Source organism: Pelodiscus sinensis, chromosome 4 (genome assembly GCF_052426305.1).
Source record: "Pelodiscus sinensis isolate ZL-2025 chromosome 4, ASM5242630v1, whole genome shotgun sequence".
NCBI classification, from domain to species: Eukaryota; Metazoa; Chordata; order Testudines; family Trionychidae; genus Pelodiscus; species Pelodiscus sinensis.
This window is the reverse complement of record NC_143055.1, coordinates 66,398,885-66,422,228: the sequence shown is the minus strand read 5'-3', so window position 1 is coordinate 66,422,228 and position 23,344 is coordinate 66,398,885. Positions and strand designations below refer to the sequence as shown.

General features: G+C 42.4%; 1 protein-coding gene and 1 long non-coding RNA gene across 5 annotated transcripts in view; one reads left to right on the top strand and one right to left on the bottom strand.

The window, feature by feature from the left end:
- The window catches only part of GPM6A (glycoprotein M6A), a 347,633-nt gene that overhangs the window by 20,546 nt on the left and 303,743 nt on the right, over nt 1–23,344 (bottom strand). For 3 of the 4 annotated variants that reach the window (XM_006131600.5, XM_006131599.5, XM_075930227.2), the window contains exon 3: nt 21,305–21,461. In XM_006131600.5, coding sequence (XP_006131662.3) covers nt 21,305–21,461 — 157 coding nt within the window. Of the gene's footprint in view, nt 1–1,638; nt 1,743–21,304; nt 21,462–23,344 lie in introns of those variants that run through there. The other variant, XM_075930228.2, reaches the window with a different exon arrangement.
- On the top strand, nt 1,238–16,065 carry LOC149524527 (uncharacterized). Its single transcript, XR_016349419.1, has 3 exons — nt 1,238–1,376; nt 7,177–7,273; nt 15,938–16,065. It is a non-coding gene; the product is annotated as an uncharacterized LOC149524527 (long non-coding RNA).

Genomic DNA, 23,344 nt, shown 5'->3' with positions numbered 1-23,344 from the left:
ATATCCCAGGAGTGAGATTATTGTCTCCCTCCTAAGCTCCCCAGCATTCCAGGGTCTATACCTGATCCGACATACATCTAATGATGTACTGATGTAACTTCCTCCCTGGGCACCGAGGGGATGGTGTGGAACCAACTGTCTGTTCCTCCTCTCCCCTGCTCTGAGGAGAGGATATAGTGCCTCCAGTGCAAATAACTGGAGGAATGTAAGGAGTTTCCTGTGCCTGCGAGCCCAAGCCACAATTTGGCCCATAGTTAAAATTAATCACTTGCAATGGCAAGCAAAGCAACTCATTGATTTCAGTGGACATTGGATTTGACACAATAAGGCACCTCTCACACCTCTCCAAGCCTGAAACTAATGCCAATGGCTTTCCTATTCTAAACAATGTCCTCCACTAAGTAAAGCACCGGATCATGTATTATAAAACATGCTGCAACTATGTATTCTCCAAGAGCTAATGTTTAACCTCCAGTTTCTAGGCTAGCGCAATTTAAAATATTGTGGTGTACTTATAGCAAATACTGAACTCCATTTGACTTCAGATCCAGAACCCATGTTGGCACATGTAATATTTAGAAGCAGTAACTATGCTTAGTGTCACAGTGCTGACAATGTGAGACAACTAGCACAGAATGCCACTAACGATTGCCCTTTTCTTCTTTTCTACTGAACAAATAAATTGTATAAAGATAAGAAAAATATGCAGGGCACAGAAAATCAGCTTCTGCTGGGAGCCCAGAGACTAAGGACTGCATCCCTGGAGGGCTGAGGGAACTAAATGCCTTGGACAGAGCAGCAATGAGTGCAACAGTTTGATTGTGTGTTGTGTAAAGAGGTATTTCCTTTTGTTTGCTTTAAACCTGTTGGCTATTCATTTCACTGGGTAGGCAAGTGGGAACCCGTGGCTGGCTGATAGGACTGAGCAGTTCAGTGTCCTGAGGAGAGGTTGAAGAAGGTGCTGGGGTCATGGGGAAGTAATCTAGAAAAATACAGAAGCTTTGGTGAAGGTTACAGATAACCAGCAGCAGGCTGCTAATTAGAGGGACCCTAGGTTGAGGCCTGAAGTATTGGGTAGACCAGATCCTCACTGCTAGGGAAGTGGTGGACTGTTGGACAGGGATAGTCCCCTCTCAGAATGAGGAAACACAGATGTCACAAAGAGGAAGCTGCAGTTCCGGGAGCCAAGAACTATCAGCGAGAACAGAGCTATCAGCGAGAACAGAGATACTGTAGATTGCTAGTGTATGGACCGTGAAAGGGATACTCAGCCTCAAGCTAATCCCCAGCATGAACAGGAGGAGGTGCCGGTCTGGTGTTGAGGTTGATAGATCCTGTGATCACCTAGAGCCAAAATGCACAACTAAAGAACTAATGTAAGTAATGCTGGATGATCTGCCCAAAAAACTGTGAAAAAGCTAGATCTTAAACAATGACAAAACAGCAACACATTTTCTGGTTCCTTTAAAGAAAGTTCTTTCATAATTTAAAAAATATATAAATACCCAGTATGTGGACTTTACATCACTGTAAAACTGTAGATATGCTTCGGTCTAGGTCGCTACAATAAAAGAAAGCTAAACATAGCTAGATATAAAATTAAGAAGCCATTCATGGACTTGTACTCTAGGTACTTACCTAATTCTTTTTGAATCCCATTATAATATTGACCTTCAGGACATGCTCTAGTAATGAGTTCCACAGGCTGATTGTGTGTTGTGTGAAGAGGTACTTGTTTTTGTTTGCTTTAAACCTGCTGGCAAGGCATTTCATTGGGTGAACACTGGTTCTTGTGTTATGCGAAGGAACAAATAATATTTTCTTATTCGCTTTCTCTAAATTTTCTTTATATTATATTCATGATTTTATAAACATATTCCCTCCCCCCCTCTCCTTAGTTATCTCTTTTCCAGGCTGACTTATCCCACTCCTTTTAATGTCCCTTCCGATGAAAGCTGTACCATACATTTAATCATTTCTGTTATCCTTCTGATTTTAAATGCTTTTTTTTAAGATAGGGTGACCAGAACTTCACACAGTATTCCAGGTGTAAGCAGGCCACAGATTTATATAGTAGCATTATGATATTTTCTACTGTCATCTATTCCTTTTATAGTGATTCCTAACATTTTTTTAACTTTTTTGACTTCTGTTACACTGTGTTAGGTTTTTTTTCACAATGATTCCAAGAACTCTTTCTTGAGAGCTAACAGCTAATTTAGATGCCATCATTTTGTAGATATAGTCGGGATGTCTTCCAATATGCATTACTTTTTTTCCCCATTACTGCTATTTTGTTGCCCAGTCACTCAGTTTTATGAGTTCACTTTGTAACTGTCAGCTTTGTATTTAATTATCTTGAGCATTTTTGTATTGTCTGCATATTTGACCAGCTCACTGCCCCCTTTTCCAGAACATTTATGAATATATTGAACAACACTGGTCCCAGTGCAGATCCCAGAGGATACCACCACTTACTTCTTTCCATTCTGAAAGCTGACATTTTATTCCTACTTCTGTTTCTTGTACTTTAACCAGCTACTGATCTATGAGAGGAAATTTCCTCTTATCCCATGACTGCTTACTTTGCATAAGAGCCTCTGGTGAGAGATCTTTTCAAAGGCTCTCTCAACATCCAAGTTCCTAGTTATACAAAACAAATAGAAAGCCACTCAGGGGTGATATAAACGGCAGCTTAAACAGTGAGTGCAAATAGCATGCTGAGTTGGAAAATTGGGGTTGCACTTATCAATCATCAAGATCAAGAATATAAAACAGAGTACACTGGGCTTTCTCGGTCTTGCATCTTCTTTGCAGTCTTTGGGTGGTTATCTTCCTTCTACAACCTTCTCAAGATCATCTCATCTGAGGAAGTGGTTTTTGCCCATGAAATCTTGTGATTACATACATAAAAATCATATATGAAATATTATAAAATATAATATTTTTGTTAGTCTCTAAGGTGCCTCAGGACTACTTGTTGTTTTGACAGACTAACATGGCTACCCCTCTGAGATTTTTAAACCTTCTTCAATATATAACAAGAACACTTAGTAATATCCAGTAAGGCAGACGTGCCAATTTGTACTTTATCACCTCCAAATTTGTCCCAGAGAATTCAAGAATGACAGCAGGCTGAGATGGAAAAGTGAGAATAGTGGCTCTGACTTAACACAGAGGTGTTGTGAAATGGATTATTACCGCCAGTGATCTATTCTCTCTCTCTCTTCACCAAATACTGGCATGCTAGAGGGAACTAAATCAAAACACACAGATGATAGATAAGTACAGTGTGGCCTTTATCCCCCATCATCTGATAACAAAGACTATGGGCCTTCATTAACTTTTTCTCCGTTCACACTATGTAAAACAGTTATCTATTAAAGAAAATATCCAGCACAATTAAGTGGGTTTTTTTTTTGTCCATACTTTATTTAGTTTCTGCCTCTGCTCTGGGTTCTATTTTCCCCTACCACACTACTACACGAGGAGAGAATGTGTGGTCTAACCATAAGAACTCATTTACAAGTAATTACTTGGCAGCATAGTGGCACTTAAGAGCTTTGGACTGCAGGCTAAAAAGTAAAAGATGTTTTTAATTTATTATCAAGCTAAAGAGTTTTGCTATATTTAAACTAAAATCACAAAGAGTGGTCTCTGTTCCCTTTTTAGAATAGCTTTGCAATTTAACTTAATTTTAAAATTTCACTTTAGCAGTAAAAAACATCTCTCCTGTAGAAGTTTCTTTTTTCTTGCAAGAAATAGAAATGTGTATTTTGGTCCTGTTAAAGAGTCCCTTTCTAAGGCCTCACAAATGAGAAAAAAGTGTTCTTAAAAGTTATTTACATGTTAATAGCTCAGTATGTCCAGTTAAATGAACTGTAATTTAATGGGTAAGTCAGGTTGCCAGCTATCTGGTATTGACCCAGATAGTCTGGTATTTTTGCCTCCTGTCTGGTAAAAAAAATTCAGAAAACACTGGACACCTAAAATGTCCGGTATTTTCTGGGTTTTTTTTTCTCCGACAGGAGCCGCAAATACCAGACACCTGGCAATGCTAAACACACTCAGCAACAGGGCGCAGCCTCCAGGCCCCCCCAGATCCCCCACTTATCTGGTTCCACGGAGGAACTGTCTTCTGGCTTAGATCAGGAAAACAAGATGGCCACCGGAAAAAAGGCTCAAAGGCTTTTCTTAAAGGGGCCATGCTAGGTTTTTTTTTGCTTAACTCTTGGGGCCTGCAGAACTAGGAAATCATGAGAAAAGACATTTTTCAGATTACATGCAATAATGTTCACAATGCCAAAGTCTTGGAGGGGTAGCCATGTTAGTATGCATCTGCAAAAACAGCAAGGAATCACAGTAGAGCCGTGGTCATCAACCGGTCGATCGTGGGGCATTCACCCCCCCTCCTCCCGAGAAGCCCCACTACCTACCTCCAGCAACAATGGGGGTAGTGCTGGCTTCCCGCGGGGTGGACTGAAGTCCTGCAGCTTTGCACCACTTCCAGGGATTCCGGAAGTGCGCTGGCTGCTCCCCTCCCACAGGTCTGTGGCACGCCGGGCGCGCTGCAGGTGGGGGCGTCAGCCCCGGAGGAGGAGCGCGGCAGCTTCTCTGAGCCACAGGAGGGGTGAGTCGGCCCCAGGGGAGGCGTTCGCAGGGGTTTCCCCATGCTGCAGAAGGGGGGGAAGTCACTCCCAGAGGAGGCATGCCGGCTTCCCTCTGGCAGGGGGGGAGGGGGTTGGGGGCGGAATCTTGGGAGGAGGTGGATTCAGGAGACTTCCTGCCCCCACTGGTACCCCGGCCCCTGCCCTCCCTGAACCTCCTGTTCCCTGCCCCCTCTTCCCACTCCCCATCCACAGAACTCTGTCCCCACACCCCTGTCCCGAGCCACAGAACTCTGTCCCCAGCAGCACCCTGTCCCCTGCTGCAGAACCCTGTCCCCATTGACACCCTGTCCCCTGCCCTCCCAGCACCCTGTTCCCTCTCCCCTGCCCCCAGCCGCAGAACTCTGTCCCCACTGGCACCCTGTCCCCTGCCAAAGCACCCACTAGCGCCCTTCCCCGGTACTATATCCCCTGTTCCCACCAACACTGTTGGGGCCACATTAGTGAAGTTGGGGGGGGGGGGAGTTTGGAGGAGGGTTTTTTTGCATCTCACTTGTGTGGCCCCAACTGACTTTTCTGTGGGTCAGGTTTTCTCTGACTCAAAACAGGTTCCCTGCCCTTCTCAGAAATAAAGACAATGCAGAAACTTTTTGTGTTTGACATAGTATTTTATTTAAAAATGAAGCCTGGCCAACAAATGCCCAATTGGGGCCAAGCCCCCATCTGGCCACAGCATCTTAACATTCCTGCACTTCCCTTTCCCCCAGATGCTACATCTAAGCCTATCATACACTGGAACCTCCCATCCTGAGCACCTCATATACCCCAACCCAAATTCCTAAACCCTAACATTCAGAAGTCTGTGGCTTGCTTAGTACCCTAACCCTACATCTGACTCCAACACTGCCTGGCCTGGAGCCTCCTCCCTGAGCCAGCATCCCCTTATTCACCTTCTCCTGCATCCAGATTTCCTCCCAGAGCTTGCACCTCTCACCCCTTCCCACACCCAAATTCTTCATTCCCACCCCAGAGCCTACACATCCTGTCTCAACCCAGCGAGGGTACGGCTAGACTGCAGGAGTTTTTCAGGATTCCGGAGATATCCCAGAAAAACTCTTCTGCATCCAGGGATGTGTTTGTTCTTCCGCTTCTTTTAGTGGAAGAGCAAACATGATCTTTCAGTCACCCCTATATTCCTCTTTTTAAGAGGAATAAGGGAGCTTCCAAAAGAAGGGGGTTTTCTGACATTTGGTCCAGTCTAGACAGGCCAAATGTTGGAAAAACCTCTTCCTACAGAAGAATTGGGGGGGGGGGAAGCAGTAGTATACGGGTTGGGGATAGCAAGTGATGGAGGAGGAGGAGGAAAATAGAGAGGGCAGGGCTTCGAGGAAGGGGAGGAACAGTAGATCTTGGCTTGTTCTGTCATTTAAAAAGTGATCTTGGGTGTAAAAGTTGGAGACCACTGCATTGGAGACTAACAGATTTATTAGACAAAGTTTTGTGGGCGTTCATCTGATGAAGTGGGTTTTACTCATGAAAGCTTATATCCTAAAAAAATCTGTTAGTCCTTAAGGTGCCACAGGATTCCTCATTGTTTTCACAATGCCAGTCTATAAAGGTCTTGGACATACCACAGATCTGCAGCCCTGTTAAAACTATTAATGGGCAATTGCCCTTTAGAGAATGGTAACTATAGAATCATATTGCATTTGGCTGGGTAATACAAATCCAACTGTGTCTAAACCCGTGTTTTGTAAACTTTTTAAGGCTGAGGAACACCAAACAATTTTTTTTTAAAATGAGGAACACCAAAGATTTTTTGTTGAAGAAAAAAAAGGTCGGGGGGAGGAGGGGGAGTTTGCCCCTTTAAGGGTGGCCATTTTTAATTCTGTTATTCTCTGCAGCACACCGGTGTGCCATGGAACACAGTTTAAGAAACACTGGTCTAAAAAGAGCTTAAAATGATAATGATAATAAAATGATATTTTTTATATTTTTTCTAAAATGGAGTGGAGTTTAGCAATTACAGGATATACTTGTGTGAAGACTGCAAAAAAGTAACCAAGATATTTATTGGTGAATTTTTTGTTACAAAGTCTTCTCTCTTTCTTCTAGCAATCTTTCCGGAAATACTTCTTGAGCGCCTGTTCAGGGCCAGAATTAAATTCAAAATGGAATCTGTTCAGATTTAAAGGGATGGTGCCCCTTTTAAATAGAGTTTGGCTATAGGACAAGTTAAAGAAAGAAATTACTTATGAAATAGCAGATACTGAATCTTAAAAAAAACCCACCACATTTGCTCCTTTAGTACACTATGTATTTTGTTAGTGGTGAAAACAGCTATCACATTTATCATTACAAGAAGTCAAAAATAATATAAAAGTTTCCTTAAACCTTTCATTCCATTTTATGTTCAGAAGAAAGATGTGAAAGTCCACGATGTAGTGTTGTCCTAAATTCTACTTTCATGATTAGGTCTTAGTAATTGGCTGGTAGTTTTTTCTAACCAGAGAACTAAAGCTACTAATAGATGGCCACACGAAATAAGCACAGTGATCCCCTGTTCCAGGATTCAGGACCAAACTTCTGATGACATCCCAGTACTTGCTGTCACTTCCAGCTGCTGGTATTTCTATTATGGTGATATCCCTGGAATCTTCTTGAAGGTACCACCTTTCTTATCTGCCTCAGACTAATTGTCTATATTTAGAATTTCACATTTATTAAACAAAGTCAAGACTCATCAGTGATCTCTTCCAGACAATGGATGATTAGCTGTACATGCTATTATTACAGGTTGAAACTCCATAATCTGGAGTTCCCTTGTCCGGCATCGAGTGACTCCGGTGAGAGCACTCATGGGGATAAGCCATTGGGCTGGGGCCAGGAGCGATGCCAAACTAGGGAGCCAATATGGAGCCTTGAGGACAGCAGAACTGCTGGAAGGAACGTAGAGCCCCCAGTTCCTGAGAGGAGTTGTGGAGGACTGTAGTTGCCTGTCATGATGCTGGGTCATAGAGGTATGCGGGGGGAGGAGAGTGCAGAAACGCTGAGAGGAGCACAGAACCCCTCAAGGGGTAGCAGAGCTGCTGGGGGGAGGGAACATTGAGCTCCTTGACAGCAGTGGAGCCCTCAGGAGACAACAGAGCCACTGGGGGTCAAAAAGAAATCCCCAGCCACCGGTGGGAACACAGAGACCCAGGTGGCAGCAAAGTCACTGGGGAGAGAGTGGAGCTCCAGATGGCACTTAAGTCCCCAGCCACTGCAGGGAGAGTAGAGTCCTGGCAGGGGAGTGAAGCCCCAAGAGGCAGCTAAGCTACGGCGGGAAAGTAGAGCACCCTTTCCTCAGCGCTGTGGAAAAAGCAAAGTCCTGGATGGCAGTGGAGATGCGTAGGGAAAAGGGGAACTCCTGGGGGTTTAAGGGAAAGTGGACTCCTCACCCCATTGCATTGACCTCCCCTGGCCCATCAAATGGTTTGGGGCCAGTCAGGTCCCCAGTGTGCCAGACAACCTGTTTTAAATCTATCAGTTACCTTTGATGCTGATCTATCTTAGGATGTTGCTGACTCGCCTTTGCTCCCTGGTAGGAATGGATGAAGCTAGTGTTCAGTGGCTTTGTTTTTTTTGTTTCCAGACATCTCAGTGAGTAGTTGTGGGCAAACTGTCCCTTTTCCTCAAGAGCTCTCAAGTGTAGGGTGCCCTAGGATATCATTTTGTCAATGCTTCTGTTCAATACGTACATGGGACTGGTGGATGGGAAAGCAATGAAGCATGGGGTTTGGTGCTTTCAATATGTAGATGAAATTCAGATGTATCTCTGTCATCTGATTCAGTTCAGCACCTCAGCCAGTGTCTAATCAAGATTGGGGCATTAATAGGAATCAGTTGACAGATACTCAACTAAAGAGATTATGGTAGGTTAGAAGAAGCAGCTGGAGGAGATGGCCGAAGTAACATCCACCCTTTTAATAAAGAGAGTACGACCTCCATTAGTTAATAGTGTTCACAGCTTAGGGCTAATTTTAGACTCATAGCTTTTTTTTCCACAATCATACTTCAGCAGAGCGCCAATCAACTTTTTACATTCTGAGTCTAAGAAGTTGCCATGTGAACCTTACAACTGTTATCACTTTTGTTACCTGAAGACTAGTCTACATGGGGCTACAGCCATTAAAATTCTTCAGAGGCTGAAGCTAATACATAACTGAAGGGCTTATTTCTTGAGCAGGGTATCTCTTTGGGAGCATATGAACCCAGTGTCAAGAACGCTACACTTGCTGCTCATCATCTCTATGTTTAAGACATAGACGAGGAACTATCTATGTTCTATGAACTAAAATGCTCTTTGATCAGCCTATCTGAAGAATTTCTTCTCTCCTCGTGATGTGCCACAGTTGTGATTCATTCATCCCAACAGGATTCAGAAAGCATATAACTTTTAGAAAAATATCCAATCTTGATTTAAAAATGGGCAGAGATGGCAATTCCTGCACACCCTTGATAAAATGTTTCAGTGGTTTATTACTCTTCTTTTCCATCTGAATTTGTCTAGCTTCAGCTTCCAGCATTTGGATCGTGTTGTAGCTTTATTTACTAGATTCGGGAGCCTATATTAAATATTTGTTCCCCATGTAAATACTTATGTACTATTATTAGGTCACTCTTGAACTTACCTTTGTTAAGCTTTTGAATCTAATCCTGGACGGCACTTATCTAATCCTTTAATCACCCCCTCATTACAAAAGAGGCTGGCAGGGCATTATTTGTGTGGACTGCAGGACTCTGGAGTTTACTCCATACTGGTCTGAAATAGCACAAGTCTGGTGACTTCCAGGGAATGCTACAAAAGACATCTGTTTGATAGATTCTTTGGAGAAGGCTGGGGGTATGCTTCTAAGATGAAGGGGGCAGGTGGCTGGATAGTAGATTTCCCATGGGATTGATTTTACTCTAGTGCTGAGATTTTGATTTCTTTTAATTATATTCCTTTTGTGATTAATTGTTGTCAGGTATCTCAAGCCTTGAATAGAAGTTTTTATCATTTTAAAACTAGATTGATAACTACATAAAAATAATAGAGAAGTAGTCGTGTTAGTCTGATCTTGCTAAAATAAAAGGAAAAACTATGTAGCACTTTAAAGACTAACAAGATGGTTTAATAGATTATGAGCTTTTGTGGGCCAGACCCACTTCCTCAGATCATATTGTGGAAGAGAATTGGCATGACCAACATATACCAAAGGAATACAATGAAAAAAGTGAACACACCCCACCTTCTGTGCTAAATCTGATTTGTCAGTTTAATAATATGACCTGAGGAAGTGGGTCTGGCCCATGAAAGCTCATCACCTATTAAATCATCTTGTTAGTAAATAAAAATAAATTAACCTATAATCTCAAGCAGCTAGAAAGTATACAAATGCGTAAGCTAAGATCCCTTAAACTCAGTTATACATCAATAAAGATTCAGAGGCTTATCACATGCATTGCACTGTTTCCAAGTGTTAAGTTCCTCTTACATTTGCTGCTTAAATACTGGCATACACTTAAAAGCAATTGTCTGGGTAGAAACTTTCAGTTGTTTAGTCTCTGAACACAGTGGAATTAATTGGCTTTTAGTTGCTACCATCATATAAATGTAGAATAACCACAGTGTTGACAAACCACAAATGTTAACTCCATCAACAAGAATCTAAATACTGGAAGAGTCCTTTGGGGAGTACTTCAGAATAAAGAAGGCAATCACTTCCTGCATCATATCTTCTAACATTCAGATGTACAACAGAAAATCAATATGATGTCATAAAATTATTAACTCCAAACAAGTCAAGTATTCTTTCCCACTTCTAAATATTGAGTAGACCAAGATACTTTTATAACTTAAAAATATCAAATAATTTTCCAAAACCAAGAGAAAAGCTATATTCCCCCTTTTGGCATATCCAGATAGCATGCCCTAAAAAAAAAAAAAGTTACTTTAAAAATGTAAACCAAGATTCAAGAAAGATTTGATTAAGTAGGCCACAAAATCTAGTTTCCCACCTCCAAATATCTCCCCACAGCCATCTAAATAAGACAATCCCAGTTCTTTCCCCTCTAGCTTCTAGCATCCCCAGAGCTCGTTTCTCTCCTTTCACTCTTGTATACAAAAAAAGTGAAATATGAGCAGTTAAATATATGCATGTCAAAACACAATAGTGCTGGATGATTGAAAACACTTATAAAACTATTGATACCATACTAAAAGATCTATAAATCACAGCAAAGACATCCTTCCACATTTTTGCCTGGTTTACCACCATTACTACAACTCTCTAATGCAAGCATATATACACACCTTCTCATTTGTCTTTCATTACTGACTTCTCTGAGGATATAGTTATCCACTCCTTCTCATTCTATGTTAAATGCTTAGGCTGAATTCCTAGTTTAGTCCCCTAAAATATTTCATACTACATTACTGCTGTCATTTGATTCTTCTTAGCTTGCTCTCCCACCAGCAGTTATTGTAAGAATAAGGAAATTAGACTACTGGGCTGTATATTCAATTAATAATGGGCTAGTCTGTAATAACCTAGATCAATCTCTCATGTTTCTGTAACAATCCTAATTAATCCACATACTATAATCTATATTCATATCTTTAAAAAAAATCTATAACGTTAATTACAAATGGTGAAAAAAAATGTGAAACTTCAAAGGTTAAGAATCGTTTAGCTCTGTGTAATATGACAAATGGTTAGCTGCCAACAGCATTAGCTTGCAAATGTGGAATAATTCCTTATACAAATCTAGGATTTCTATTCTGGTCTGTGCTATTAAATATTAACTAAATAAACATTATTCTTTTCTAGTGTGGAAGCAACTGTTTTTGTTATGGTTAAAATCAACTTCCATTCTGACTTTTTTTGTACAGTTTTTTTTAATGCTTTTTCTAATATTTCCTTTGGGTTGACATTTTCTATCGTTGGTGTCCATTAAGATATGATCAAGTCTCTTCTTTAAAGAGCAACTAATGATCTCCAAGTTGTGAAGTAAACATCACTTTCCTGGGCAGTCAGCTCCACACACTATCTTCTACTCAGCTCCACACACTATCTTCTACTATCAGTAAGTTTTTCGCACACAGACAATAAGACCACATCTCCACCTCTGAAATATGATCCAGAAAGGTTATTTACACCTGCACTGAAAAGTGGCCATGCTGGAAAGCTGCAGCACTTCAACAAGGAAGTCCACCAATGAGAAATAAGTGGGAGTATTCTCTTAGGCTTTGTCCATGTAAGACGTGACAAAGTAGATTGTGCAGTTGTTCAAACTATTATCCCATGTGCTCTGCTGGGCTACACACAGCTTGAATTCCCTTTAATGGGGCTTCAATGGGATTAGTTCCCCTTTAGTCAGGGCTCAGATGCCCTGTTAATCTATGCTCTTCTCTTCTAGCCATTTGACTCCAACAGTCAAAATGGGATTTGAGGGATTAAAAATATTTAAAATGTTCTCCTCATCAATACCCTCTCAGAGTACTCACAATAATTTATGCAGATATTCACAATATGATCCTCTCTTTTCTTACATGCTTCAATAAGCCATGCACATTAACAATGATGGCAGTCAAATGAGTAGCCTTAGATATATGAATTGTTTCAGTGCCCCCAACAAACTCAGGCAGACATGGCTGCATCATCTATGGAAAGATCATATTATCAAGATTTTCTGCACAACTATAAAGTCCACAGATTTTTTTTCACATACATGAAATCTGATATTCTTGAGAACAAGAGGGGATGCTGAAAGAATGTACTGGATTTCCAACCCACACCAACTCAGCAAAATTTGAGCCCTCTTCATTACACATTACGAGGAGGACAGACAGCGGAAATAAATGTAGTACATACAATTCTGCAAGTCACCTGTCCAGTAAGTTTTGTTATTCACATTCCTTTTTCTACATTTCAAAGATCTCTAATATTCTCTTCTTCTGTTTGCCAAAATCTTCCCCTCACACTGCCCCATATTCCCTTTTCTGCTGCCAAAATCTTCAGTTTTCATATCCCCCCCTGTCTATTCCAGTTCTGGTCTTGGTAGTGTAAGGGGACTGTTACCCCTTACTAAAACTCTGTGGGAGTTTTTGGTTTGCCAGTTCACAGTATCTGAAGGGGAAGAGTTCATGAGACTGACTGACCCCAGAGACAATGGAAAGCAGCCAACACTCCAGCTCAGCCTGATTGACAGGTTGGACAGGCCAGTGAGGACAGTGAGAGGCCAGGCCCCGTCCTCCCTGTGAGCTGGGATTGTTCGGGCTCTGTCTCTGAACAAACAAGCTGTGTGCAGAAGTGGTCCTGCAAAGACAGAGAGCTGAAATAGGAGTACAAGCTGTGTGAAGAAGTCCTGCAAAAACAGGGAGCTGATAGACAGCCCTAGCAAAGCAAGCTGTGTGCTGAGGGGCAGTTTTTGCAGCAGCTGAGCCTGACACACACAGCTCAAGGGGCGCAGACCCTGTGTTGAGCAGCAGACTGGCAGTGCTCAGAGTGCCAAAAGGAACAGAGAAGCAACGCAAGAAGCTAGGGACTGGCCACACAGCACAGCCTGCAGCTGGATGTGGTGAGCAGCTGGGAACTGCAAAGTGTGGGGAGAGGCTCTGGACTGGGAGAGGGGTCTGGCCACTTAGAGCTGCCCCCTGCAGCACATCCAAGGACTCTAAGGGGCCTGTAAGGAAGAGACTGTGGACTGTCCTTACACTCTGCAGGCTGCTGTTTTGATGTCCCTGTGCTACAGAGCAGGGCTGTGTGTTCTCATTTAACCATTCTCATTTTGTCTTATTCTTTTCTCTTTAATCAGTTGTTGTTTAATAAATTGTATTTGCTTTGAACCTTATGAAGTGATCACTGGGCCAAGAAGGCCTGCAGTGTGAAGAGAGCACCTCGGAGTAGGGACACCCTAACTCCTGCCCCTAGTGACTACAAGGTCAGGGATTAAGCCCCAGGAAACCTGGGCCCAGCCTTGTTGGGGTTTCAAGGGCTCTGCTACTCATAAGAGTGGAGGGGCAGCCCTCAGGATCAGGGAGCCGTGGGGTAAAGGAAGTGGGAGTGGGGACTCAGATCCTTTCGCTGGTTCATTTCACCGGGGTGTATAGAAGCCAGGAAAGTTCCCCACAATAGCGGGATCATTCCCCTGCTTACAGTAGTACAGGTTGAACCTCACAAATTCAGGACATTCTGTTCCAGCAACATCCGTGGTCCAGTACAGATGTTGCTGTACCAAAGAGCCCCAGGAGCGTGAGCCAGCTGAGAGAACATAGGGTTTGTGGAGTCCTGGCTGGGCCAGCAGCGGCTAGGCAGGGGAACCTCAGCATATGCGGGGCTAGGTGGCATAAGGGGAGCCTCTCCCCACTGGGGAACCCCGATCTCAGTGGGGTCAGGAGGCTGGAGAGCCCCTGGTAGCGGGGCCAGTGATAGCCAGTAAACCCCGGGAACCCCCAGGTAGCAGTGAGGCTGGGATGGCTGGGCAGCCCTGACCAGGAAACCCCCACCGGCAGTGACTCAGGAGCTCTGGCTGGGGAAACCTGGCTGCTGGGCCAGGCGGCAGCCAGGGAGTCTCAGCCCCATCAGGGGAACCCCAGCATCAGTGGAGCCAAGTGACACCAGGGAGCCTCCGCTCCACCTGGGGAGACCCCAGTGTCAGTGGGATCGGGTGGCCAAATAGTCCGTGGCAGTGATGGCCAGGAAACCCTCGGCAGCAGTGACGGCTAGGCAGCCTGGGGCTGGGAACTCCAATGAACCACTGGAGGTAGCAAGGCTGGTGGCAGCCAGGTGACCCCGGCTGGGGAACCCCTGGGAATCCCCGGTGCATCCAAGGGGCAGCAGAGCAGGGAGCCTGGGCCAGGCCAGCTTTAGCAGGGTGGGGAGCCCCAGCCTTGGGAGCCATCAGTGGAGTAGCCAAGTAAGGCACCCATGACCTTCCCTGGTCCGGCAAATTACCTGGTTTGGGATGGCTCAGGTCCCAAGGGTGCCAGACCAGGGAGGTCCAATTGTACCACTTTTGGTCACCTACATGGTGTTTCTTCTATGGTTTGATTCAATAACTTTGTTCACTATTTAAGTCTGTGCAATTTCTCCTGGAGAATATAATTCAACTTTGCTCTTTTTCACTATCTCACAATCATAGGAAATAATACACAACTACAGAAAATTACTACTTGTGACTAATAGGTAAATACTAGAGTAGGTAAATACTAGAGTAGCCACAAGGGGAATAAGGAATCTGCCATATCAAGGAGTCAGTGGCAGGATCCGGTTCATGGTAAGGACAAGCTAGAGAGGATAAACAGTTTATTAGCCTTGCAGACTTTAGAGAAGTTAACTGGAAGGACAAGAATTCACAGACATACAGAATGGAAATTAAACGTGTAACTACTATATAGCAACTGAGTCTATAATATTGCTTTCTAAATTTGTGGAATTAAATAATAATCTGACAAAACAGATGGAATAAGATAGCTAACTACCAGTATAAAAATAAGCGTGCCAGATGTAAGTAAAGGGTAGGGTTAGCAAAATTCACATTCAGCCAATGAACAATGGAGCTATTATGCAAACAGCTACAACTGTACATTTGTATATTTAGAGGAGAATCTTTCTGAAACCTAGGGAAGATGGAGTTAATTTTATGTCCATAATAGGAAGGCACAACCCACGGAGAAAGTGTAGTAGCGCCCACAGTCAGATAAGCTTTAGAAATATATAACACAATCACATTTTCAGAAAATGTTTTGATCAAGAAATTATCTATTGATGAAACAAACAAGAAAAAATGCCAAATACTCTGAGAAAGTCACTCACGAACAATTAATCTGAAGACAAAATGAAACTCCAATTTATTGCCAAATAATTTTTGTCAAATAATAGTACAAGAGAAAAGCAGAGTCATAGACAAAAGACAGTGTATGTGGTAGTGCCTGGCAGGCTACTGTATTGAGGCAAACAATATAATACTGAACCATAACCCAGCTAATGAAAAGACTGTGTATAACACATGGCAAGCTCTGCAAGAAAAGGGAGTGGAGGGGGTGTCAGGAAAAGTATGGTTTTACAACTATTATATCTGTGATGAGGGTAATCCAGAAGTATAAGATAGAATACAGTGGAGAGCCTCTTGTTACCTAAACTCTGCAAATGAGACAGACTTGAAAATGATACATTTTTGTACGTCCTATTCAGAAATACCTAACAAAAAATCACTAGGGTGATCTATATAAAAGGCTGTGTGGCACAGCAGTACCTAGAAAAAATTAGGAGAAAAACTAACATGCTGTTTTCCTTTATTTCTAGCACTGTTGTTAAAAATGGAACTGCAAGAAACATGCCATATGGACTGGAAATAAACATATTGCGAGTGTGTAATATTCACCAGTCTAGTGTTGGAACACAGCCAGTTCTTGTCCTTGCTATTTCAACACACACACACACACACACACACACACACACACACACACACACACACTCCTACTCCTAACAGTGGGGTACTAAGATTATAGCTAAAGTGACTCCTAGAATAACATATACAAATTAATAGATTTTATTCTGCAAACCTGAAGAACTCAAGGTGTTCCAGAGACTATAAAATATCTTATAGAGACATATTGTACACATGGAGTGTATATCGTCTGCTTTCCTTTGTCTTCCCTGGCTTCTGGTTCAACTGATTGCAGTGATGTGAGAGTACACCTACACACAAGTAGCACCAGAGGTCCCTTTCTCCCACTGGGAGCAGTTGGACAGCAACAGGGCCCCACTCTGCCCCACGGAGAGATTGGGTGACTGTAAGAAGACGAATGTGGAATGTATCTGGTTTGGGTGGGTAGATGGGCAGGCTGAGCTCAATGACTCCCCCTTTTTACTACTACCAACCACATGTAGAGACAAATTTCATTGAGGTGCTTTTGAAAATTCCACTATGAACCTACCTATATCTTTAGTCACCTAAATACAGTAAATTTCCGATAATCCGGCACCTTTAGGACCCAGGGGGTGCCGGATTATCAGATATGCCGGACTATCAGAAGGGGGCGCAATGAGGGGTCTAGGGTGGGGTGGGGTAATGCCACACCAGGCTCCTCATAGTCCCCCATTTCGATAGTCCGGCGCTGCCCCAGGCATCCCTAATTCAGCCGCTGCTGGTCAGTTTCAGCAGCGGCTGAATCGGGGAAGCCATCCGCAGAGCAGCTCCAATTGTCAGGCTGCCCTGAGCACTTCCGGGTTCCTGATGGTGCCAGACCATTAGGCGTGCCAGAGCATTGGATGCCAGACTAATGGAGTTTTACTGTACTTTTTAAAACTTGTCTCGGTCTTATTCTGGCCCTGTTCTTTCTTAGCAGGTCAGACAAAAATAGGATTTATTGGATCTTCGTGGCACTCGGAGGCCTTTTTATTTTCAGTAGGTAGTATATGGGAAGGACTTGTTTTTGGGGAGGTTGATGAATCTTTTTAGTTGACATTGTATCTGTTTTATTTTACAGTAAATCATTTTTAATTGCAGATACACTTAGAAAGGATGAAGGGTTCATGTAATAATTTTAAAGAAAATAAACATATGTCTATATTTTGGCACAATAGTCATTCAGTCCTGGAATCATTTTAATCTAATGAGGTAACTTATGAGCACTGCATTGGGTCATTATCAAGTAGAACTGGTCATATGCAGGGATATATGCTTTTCTGGAAAGGTGGTTAAAACATAGTGACATATGAATCCTTAACACATCTGGCAGGTACACATCTTGAGGCTGGCTACAACTGTGCCATGAGAATACCTGTTCTCACTTTCAGGTGATGTTATAAACAAAAAACAGGCAGCATGAAACTTGGAACCAAACTTATTGTCTGATCAGTTGGCTAAACAAGATGTGTCTTCTTGAAGCTGGGATAAGAGCATGAACTAAAAAAACCGTGTCTTTAAAAGACTTCTTCAATTTTTAATCAATATAAATCTGTTTAAGAATGTAGATTTGTAGGATAGATTAAAATGAAAAGACCAATAAAAATTTGATTGACGTTTATCTTTAAGCAGCCTGCTGATATTAAGGTGGTCATAAAACAAAACCAGAACAGGAGTCAAAGTATGAGAAGAATGCAGAGGCCAGGAGCTAGAGAAGACTTACCTCAAGGCCGTCAGTTGAAGTGCTAGGGGGAATACAAAGTACTGCCCTGTGACTAGCAGAACCTGCAAAGCTCCCTCTGCAAGTGCTGTAACGTTTTTAATTGTTCCATGTTCCCTACCTCCTTCAGCTGCCAATGCATGTCATATATTTCTAAACAAATGTAAATCAATTTCCCAACTTCATTAAACTGGAATTAAGGTTGGGAGTGGTTGTTTTTTAACCCTTACAAAGACATTTGTTATCAAATAGCTATGAACAAAGGATCAGAAAATTCAGAATTGTAATTTAGCTTAAAAGAAACCCAAACATTTGAAAATAAAGAAATTTACAGAATTAGAGATTCCATAGCAATTCCCTTTGGATCCTGACTCCATTGAAGTCAACTACAAAACTCCCATGCACTTAAATTGGGCCAGGATTTCACCATGTGTCAACTTCCTACACCCATAGCAAATTGGTTCATCTTATTATGGGGCATGAAAACCAGACTGCCTTAATTGTACAATGACACTATGAGATGTGGGCTTCTTTACAGAAAAAGACATATTTCACACATTCCCAATTAGACAAGTAGTACACTGAAAGCAATAATTTTACGTGCCAGCAAGTACACATACGGTATCGAACTGTAGGCTAGCGTACACATAGATTCTGGCTAGGCACAAATGATAAGATCATTCATTTCATAGCAATAAATGCTGTATTAAGGTGTGGATTGAGCCTAACTCTTTGTATTGGAAATGTGTTTATGATAAACTTATAAAAATTAATTATCTGGACTTCACACTTTTATATTTCATCCATAAGGTTTATTATTATAGTACCTCCTGTACTTTTAAAATGGTTGCAACCATGCACTGAAGTCTTCACAAAACCCATTAGATGATAAAAGCACAAGCAAAGTATTCAGTGGTGGTCTCAATACAGTGTCTTTGCTCAATTTATAATGTTCCCAGCCTTTGACTATAGACATCTTGAAAGGTCTTAACATGTTCTCAGTCAAAGTATTGCCATCTCAGACAGTACTTATAGAAGGAACAAAGACAAGAAGATGAAAGAGTACTGCTATGCCAGGTGTTTCAATTGTTAGGATGGCCTTAGTGGTGCATTTTCACAATTTCAAATGTATACCGTAGCTTTCCTTTTAATAGATTACCTGGTTTTCTAATAGTTGACATTTTGATAACTATTAAGCTGGAAGGTTTTACACTTTGTCACCAGAACATACTTTCAGCCTTACTTCAGTTTATCAATCAATATCATCTGAGAATATGGTGTAGCACAGTGGTCTCCAACCTTTTTAACCACAAGATCACTTTTTCGATGTAAGTGCAATATAAGATCTACCTCAAACCCAAACACCCTTGCCCCACTTCCTTCCCACCCCTTCTCTGAGGCCTCACCCTGCTCACTCCACCCCCCTTTCTACTTCATCCTCACTCACTTTCACCAGGCTGGGGTAGGTGGTTGGGTTGTAGGCTCTGGTCTTGGGCCAAGGGGTTCAGCATGTGGGAGGGGCTCTGGGCTTAGCTTAGGGTGACTGAGATCCGGGAGGGCTTTCCGGGTGCAAGCTCTGGGAAGGAGTTAGGGTGCCATGGGACTCATGTGTGGGGCAGGCGGTTGGGTGCAGGAGGAGATTCAGGGCTGGGACAAGGGTTCAGGATGCAGGAGCTGGCTGAGCACCATTTAACTGAGACAGCTTCTGGGTGGTGGACCAGTAGGGTTAATGCACTCCTGCCCTGGCCCTACGCCACTCCTGAAAGCAGCTGGCATATATGGCAGTGGCTCCATGGAGCCATATGCTGCCCTTCATCTACAGGTACTGAGCCTACTGGTCACAGTTCCCTGTTGTTGATTAAATGGGAGCTGTGGGACTGGTGTCTGCAGGCAAGGACAGCATGTGTAGACCCCCTTCTCTGGCTCTCTCAGGGGCTGCAGGTACATGCCTGCCACCTCCAGGAGCAACAATATAGGGATAATGTCCCCAGACATGAAAGGTTAGGCATTTTAGAACTCACTACTCAAAGAATTAAATGTAAGCATAAGAGAGAAATGAAATACACAGACCAGTAAAACCAAAAATAACCCACTTTGCAAGCTGTAAAACTAGTAACAACAACTCTCCATGTATGTGTTGGGTCCGGAGATGAGAGAGAAGGACAGTGTGTGTTTGTGAGAATGACAAAGTGTGAGAGAGGGACAGACATTTGCATTGCCAAGCTCCCTCCATCCCCTTCTCTCTGTGTAGAGTTGTGTTACAGGAGTAGGGGGGGGAGGGAAACCCTGAGATCAGCACCCCTCTTCTTCTCCCTCCCACACTCTGCACAGCAAGCAGGAGGCTCCCAGAGGAACAGCTCCAAGACAGAGGGTAGGAGCAGCATGAGAGTGGGTGGAAGGGCAACTGAAGTGCCAGCGCTCGATAGCTTTCTGGCCAAACCAGTCAGGATCACCTCTCAGAGGCTCCAAGATCTACCAGAAAATTCCAGTCTACTGATTGGTGACCACTGGTATAGTGAATAGCCCCCCTTTGAATAACATTTTATGATCATGCTATTTGCAATTATGCCTATTATCATCAAGATATAAAACTACCAACCACTGATGTTCTACAGGCTTCCAAAAGTACATCATCATCTACTGCCACTGAAACAAAAAAATATTTTGATAAATTGGTGAGACAATATCTAACCCTCAGAACAGAATACAGAATGGATCAAATTTACTACTGGATCTGCCCATCTTTAACAGTCTGAGATTTCGGGTAGCCTCTCCCTAACCCAGAGAGGTTCTGCTAATAAAGACGACCTTGAATTTATTCAGCACCGTCCTCTAAGTATACTTATTTAATCGTTTCAGTGGTAACCTGAGACTGTGTGTGACTGGATCCACGGAATCCTAGGACACAAAACATACACATAGCTAATCCATGAGACAATTTGCGGTTTAGTTTGAAGTGAATAAGACTTTCAAATAGCTGTTCACCAACGTAAGCTAAGGGTTCAAAATCCAGCGGCACACGATTAAACAAGGAGGGAACTGATCTATTAATCAGTTCTCACTATGATGAAATATCACCTATTTATAAGTAAGTAGTAGTTCCTGAAGACAGAGTCAGCATAAGGCAGCATAAAACCACACAGGTAATATGAAAAACAACAAATGGTCCTGTAGTACCTCAGACACTAACAAAAAAATACGAACAGTATCATGAGCTTTCCTGGGCACAATCCACTTAAAAAGCAATGAGTTTTCACATTTAGCTTGGGTAAAAAGCCTGTCCATTTAATTAGTAGAGTGATTATTTCTACAAACATGTGTATCATTATTGTTATATAGCTTTTATATACCACTTTTCATCAGTGGCTATTGTATAACTAATATGGAGACCATTCATATTATCCCCTTCTTTTCTTGTTGCAATTTTAATTGCTATCAACCCCCTCCCTAAAGACATATTACCTCTGTAGACAAATCATAACCTATTCCAAAGATGCTATTGACATTAACATAAGAAATGAAGGTTGTCATATTAACATACCCAGGCACTGACACATCTTCCGCAGGTGGTGATTTTGAAATCTCCATAGAGATCCTTGATGGCACCAGTCGTAAAGAATCCTTCCACCATCAGCAAAATACCATAGACAAAGAATGCAGCTGCTATGCCGTAGATCACATACTTGAAGATGTCAATCCTGTATAATAAATGTGAAAGTTATTTATCTCAGGGTTGTATAAAAGATCTCCTCTAGCACAAGCTTTTTCAGATGGAAACTCTTCAGTGCTGATGTTCTATAATGATAAGTACATTTACAGACTTATGTAAATGTTGCCTTATATATCATGTAGCCAATGCTTCAGAAGAGTGGTTACACTTATTGGTACTTAAAAATTGTCCTGGATCAGTAAGAGAGCATTATTTAAGTCCAAATAATTCAAAAGTCAATTTAGCCTCACTTAATTTTATTCTTAAACAGTGAACTTGGATTAACATATTTCACCATATTTAATTAGCACAAATGAATAGAAAACATGATTCTGAAATATTGCACTACCTAAAAGATAATCCTGCTCCTGAGCAGTTACTGCTATTGAAATGTAACGTGTCATAAAAACAAGTCTCAGTCACAATCTTCAGCTAACTTCTCATCACTGTACAATTAGTTAAATTTAGTTCGCATGTGGCAATGTTTATTTCTGCTAGCACCTCTCTCCTCGTTATTTTTCACCCACTAATCACCAATGGATAAATGCATTTGGGGAGACCGTATTTAAATACGATTCTTCAGACACCACATCACTGTTACCGTTAGCCGTACATGGCAAAAGGGGTATGGCTTCATGTAATGTCTTCCATTTCAATGGATCTCAAACCACCTGATCACCTATTCACTGTGTATGAGCACTCTAAAGGTTCTGCTCAGAACATGAGCCCATGGTGAAAGCACTGTAAATACTCATAGTAAGACACAGTCCCTGCCCTGAAGAGCTTATAGGCTAATTTTAGAGACGGCGTAGCGAGCACCCCAAGGGGAATACATAAAAGTTAAACAAGAATGGATACCTAAATCTAGTTCTAAAATGTGAGATTCTCTGCTATGTCTCTGAGAGGAGACTATGTCTAGACTACATGCCTCTGTCACCAGAGGCATGTAGATTTGGTTACCAGACATAGGAAAATGAAGCGGCGATTTAAATAATCGCCGCTTCATTTAAATTTACATGGCTGCCGCACTGAGCCGACAAACAGCTGATCAGCTGTTTGTCGGCTCAGCACGATAGTCTGGACGTGCGGGTGTCGACATCAAAGGTATTTGTCGACCACCCAGGTAAACCTCATCCCAGGAGGCATACCTGCGTGGTCAACAAATACCTTTGATGTCGACACCCGTGCGTCCAGACTATCGCGCTGAGCCGACACACAGCTAATCAGCTGTGTGTCGGCTCAGTGCGGCAGCCATGTAAATTTAAATGAAGCGGCGATTATTTAAATCGCCGCTTCATTTTCCTATGTTTGGTAGCCTAATCTACATGCCTCTGGCGACAGAGGCATGTAGTCTAGACGTACCCTTATAGTCACATTTTCACTTTTCTAAACCTGGGATACTCTAGTGGATGGAATGAACACTCCTGGAAGGTTTAAGTAATGGTAATTTTCCCCAGGCTGTGCTATGGGTCCCAGCATTGCCTGAATTCTGAAAAATGTGTCACATTGTAACCCTTTCTCTCCCCTCCCCCATTTTGATGCCCAGTACCAGGGCTTGTGAGAAGGTCATCAAAAAACAGCCTCTGCAGTGCTGGAGCCAGAGGAATTCCCCTGAGCGAGGTCATGGGTTTTATAGTTCATTTATGTTGCTGCAGCACATTTACCTCCTATGGGTGGAGAGTTGAGGATTTTACAATTTGATTTAGATGACAAATTTTTCAACTATTTTCCATACCAAGACTCTTCTCAACAATCTCCTACTATATGGAAAGAGAAAACCTCCTATTTAGTAAGATAGGCAGGGCCTGATATTTTATTGATATCTCTTGGGGGAGGCAGGAAAGGGGGTATCAAAACGCACAGACTTTTGCT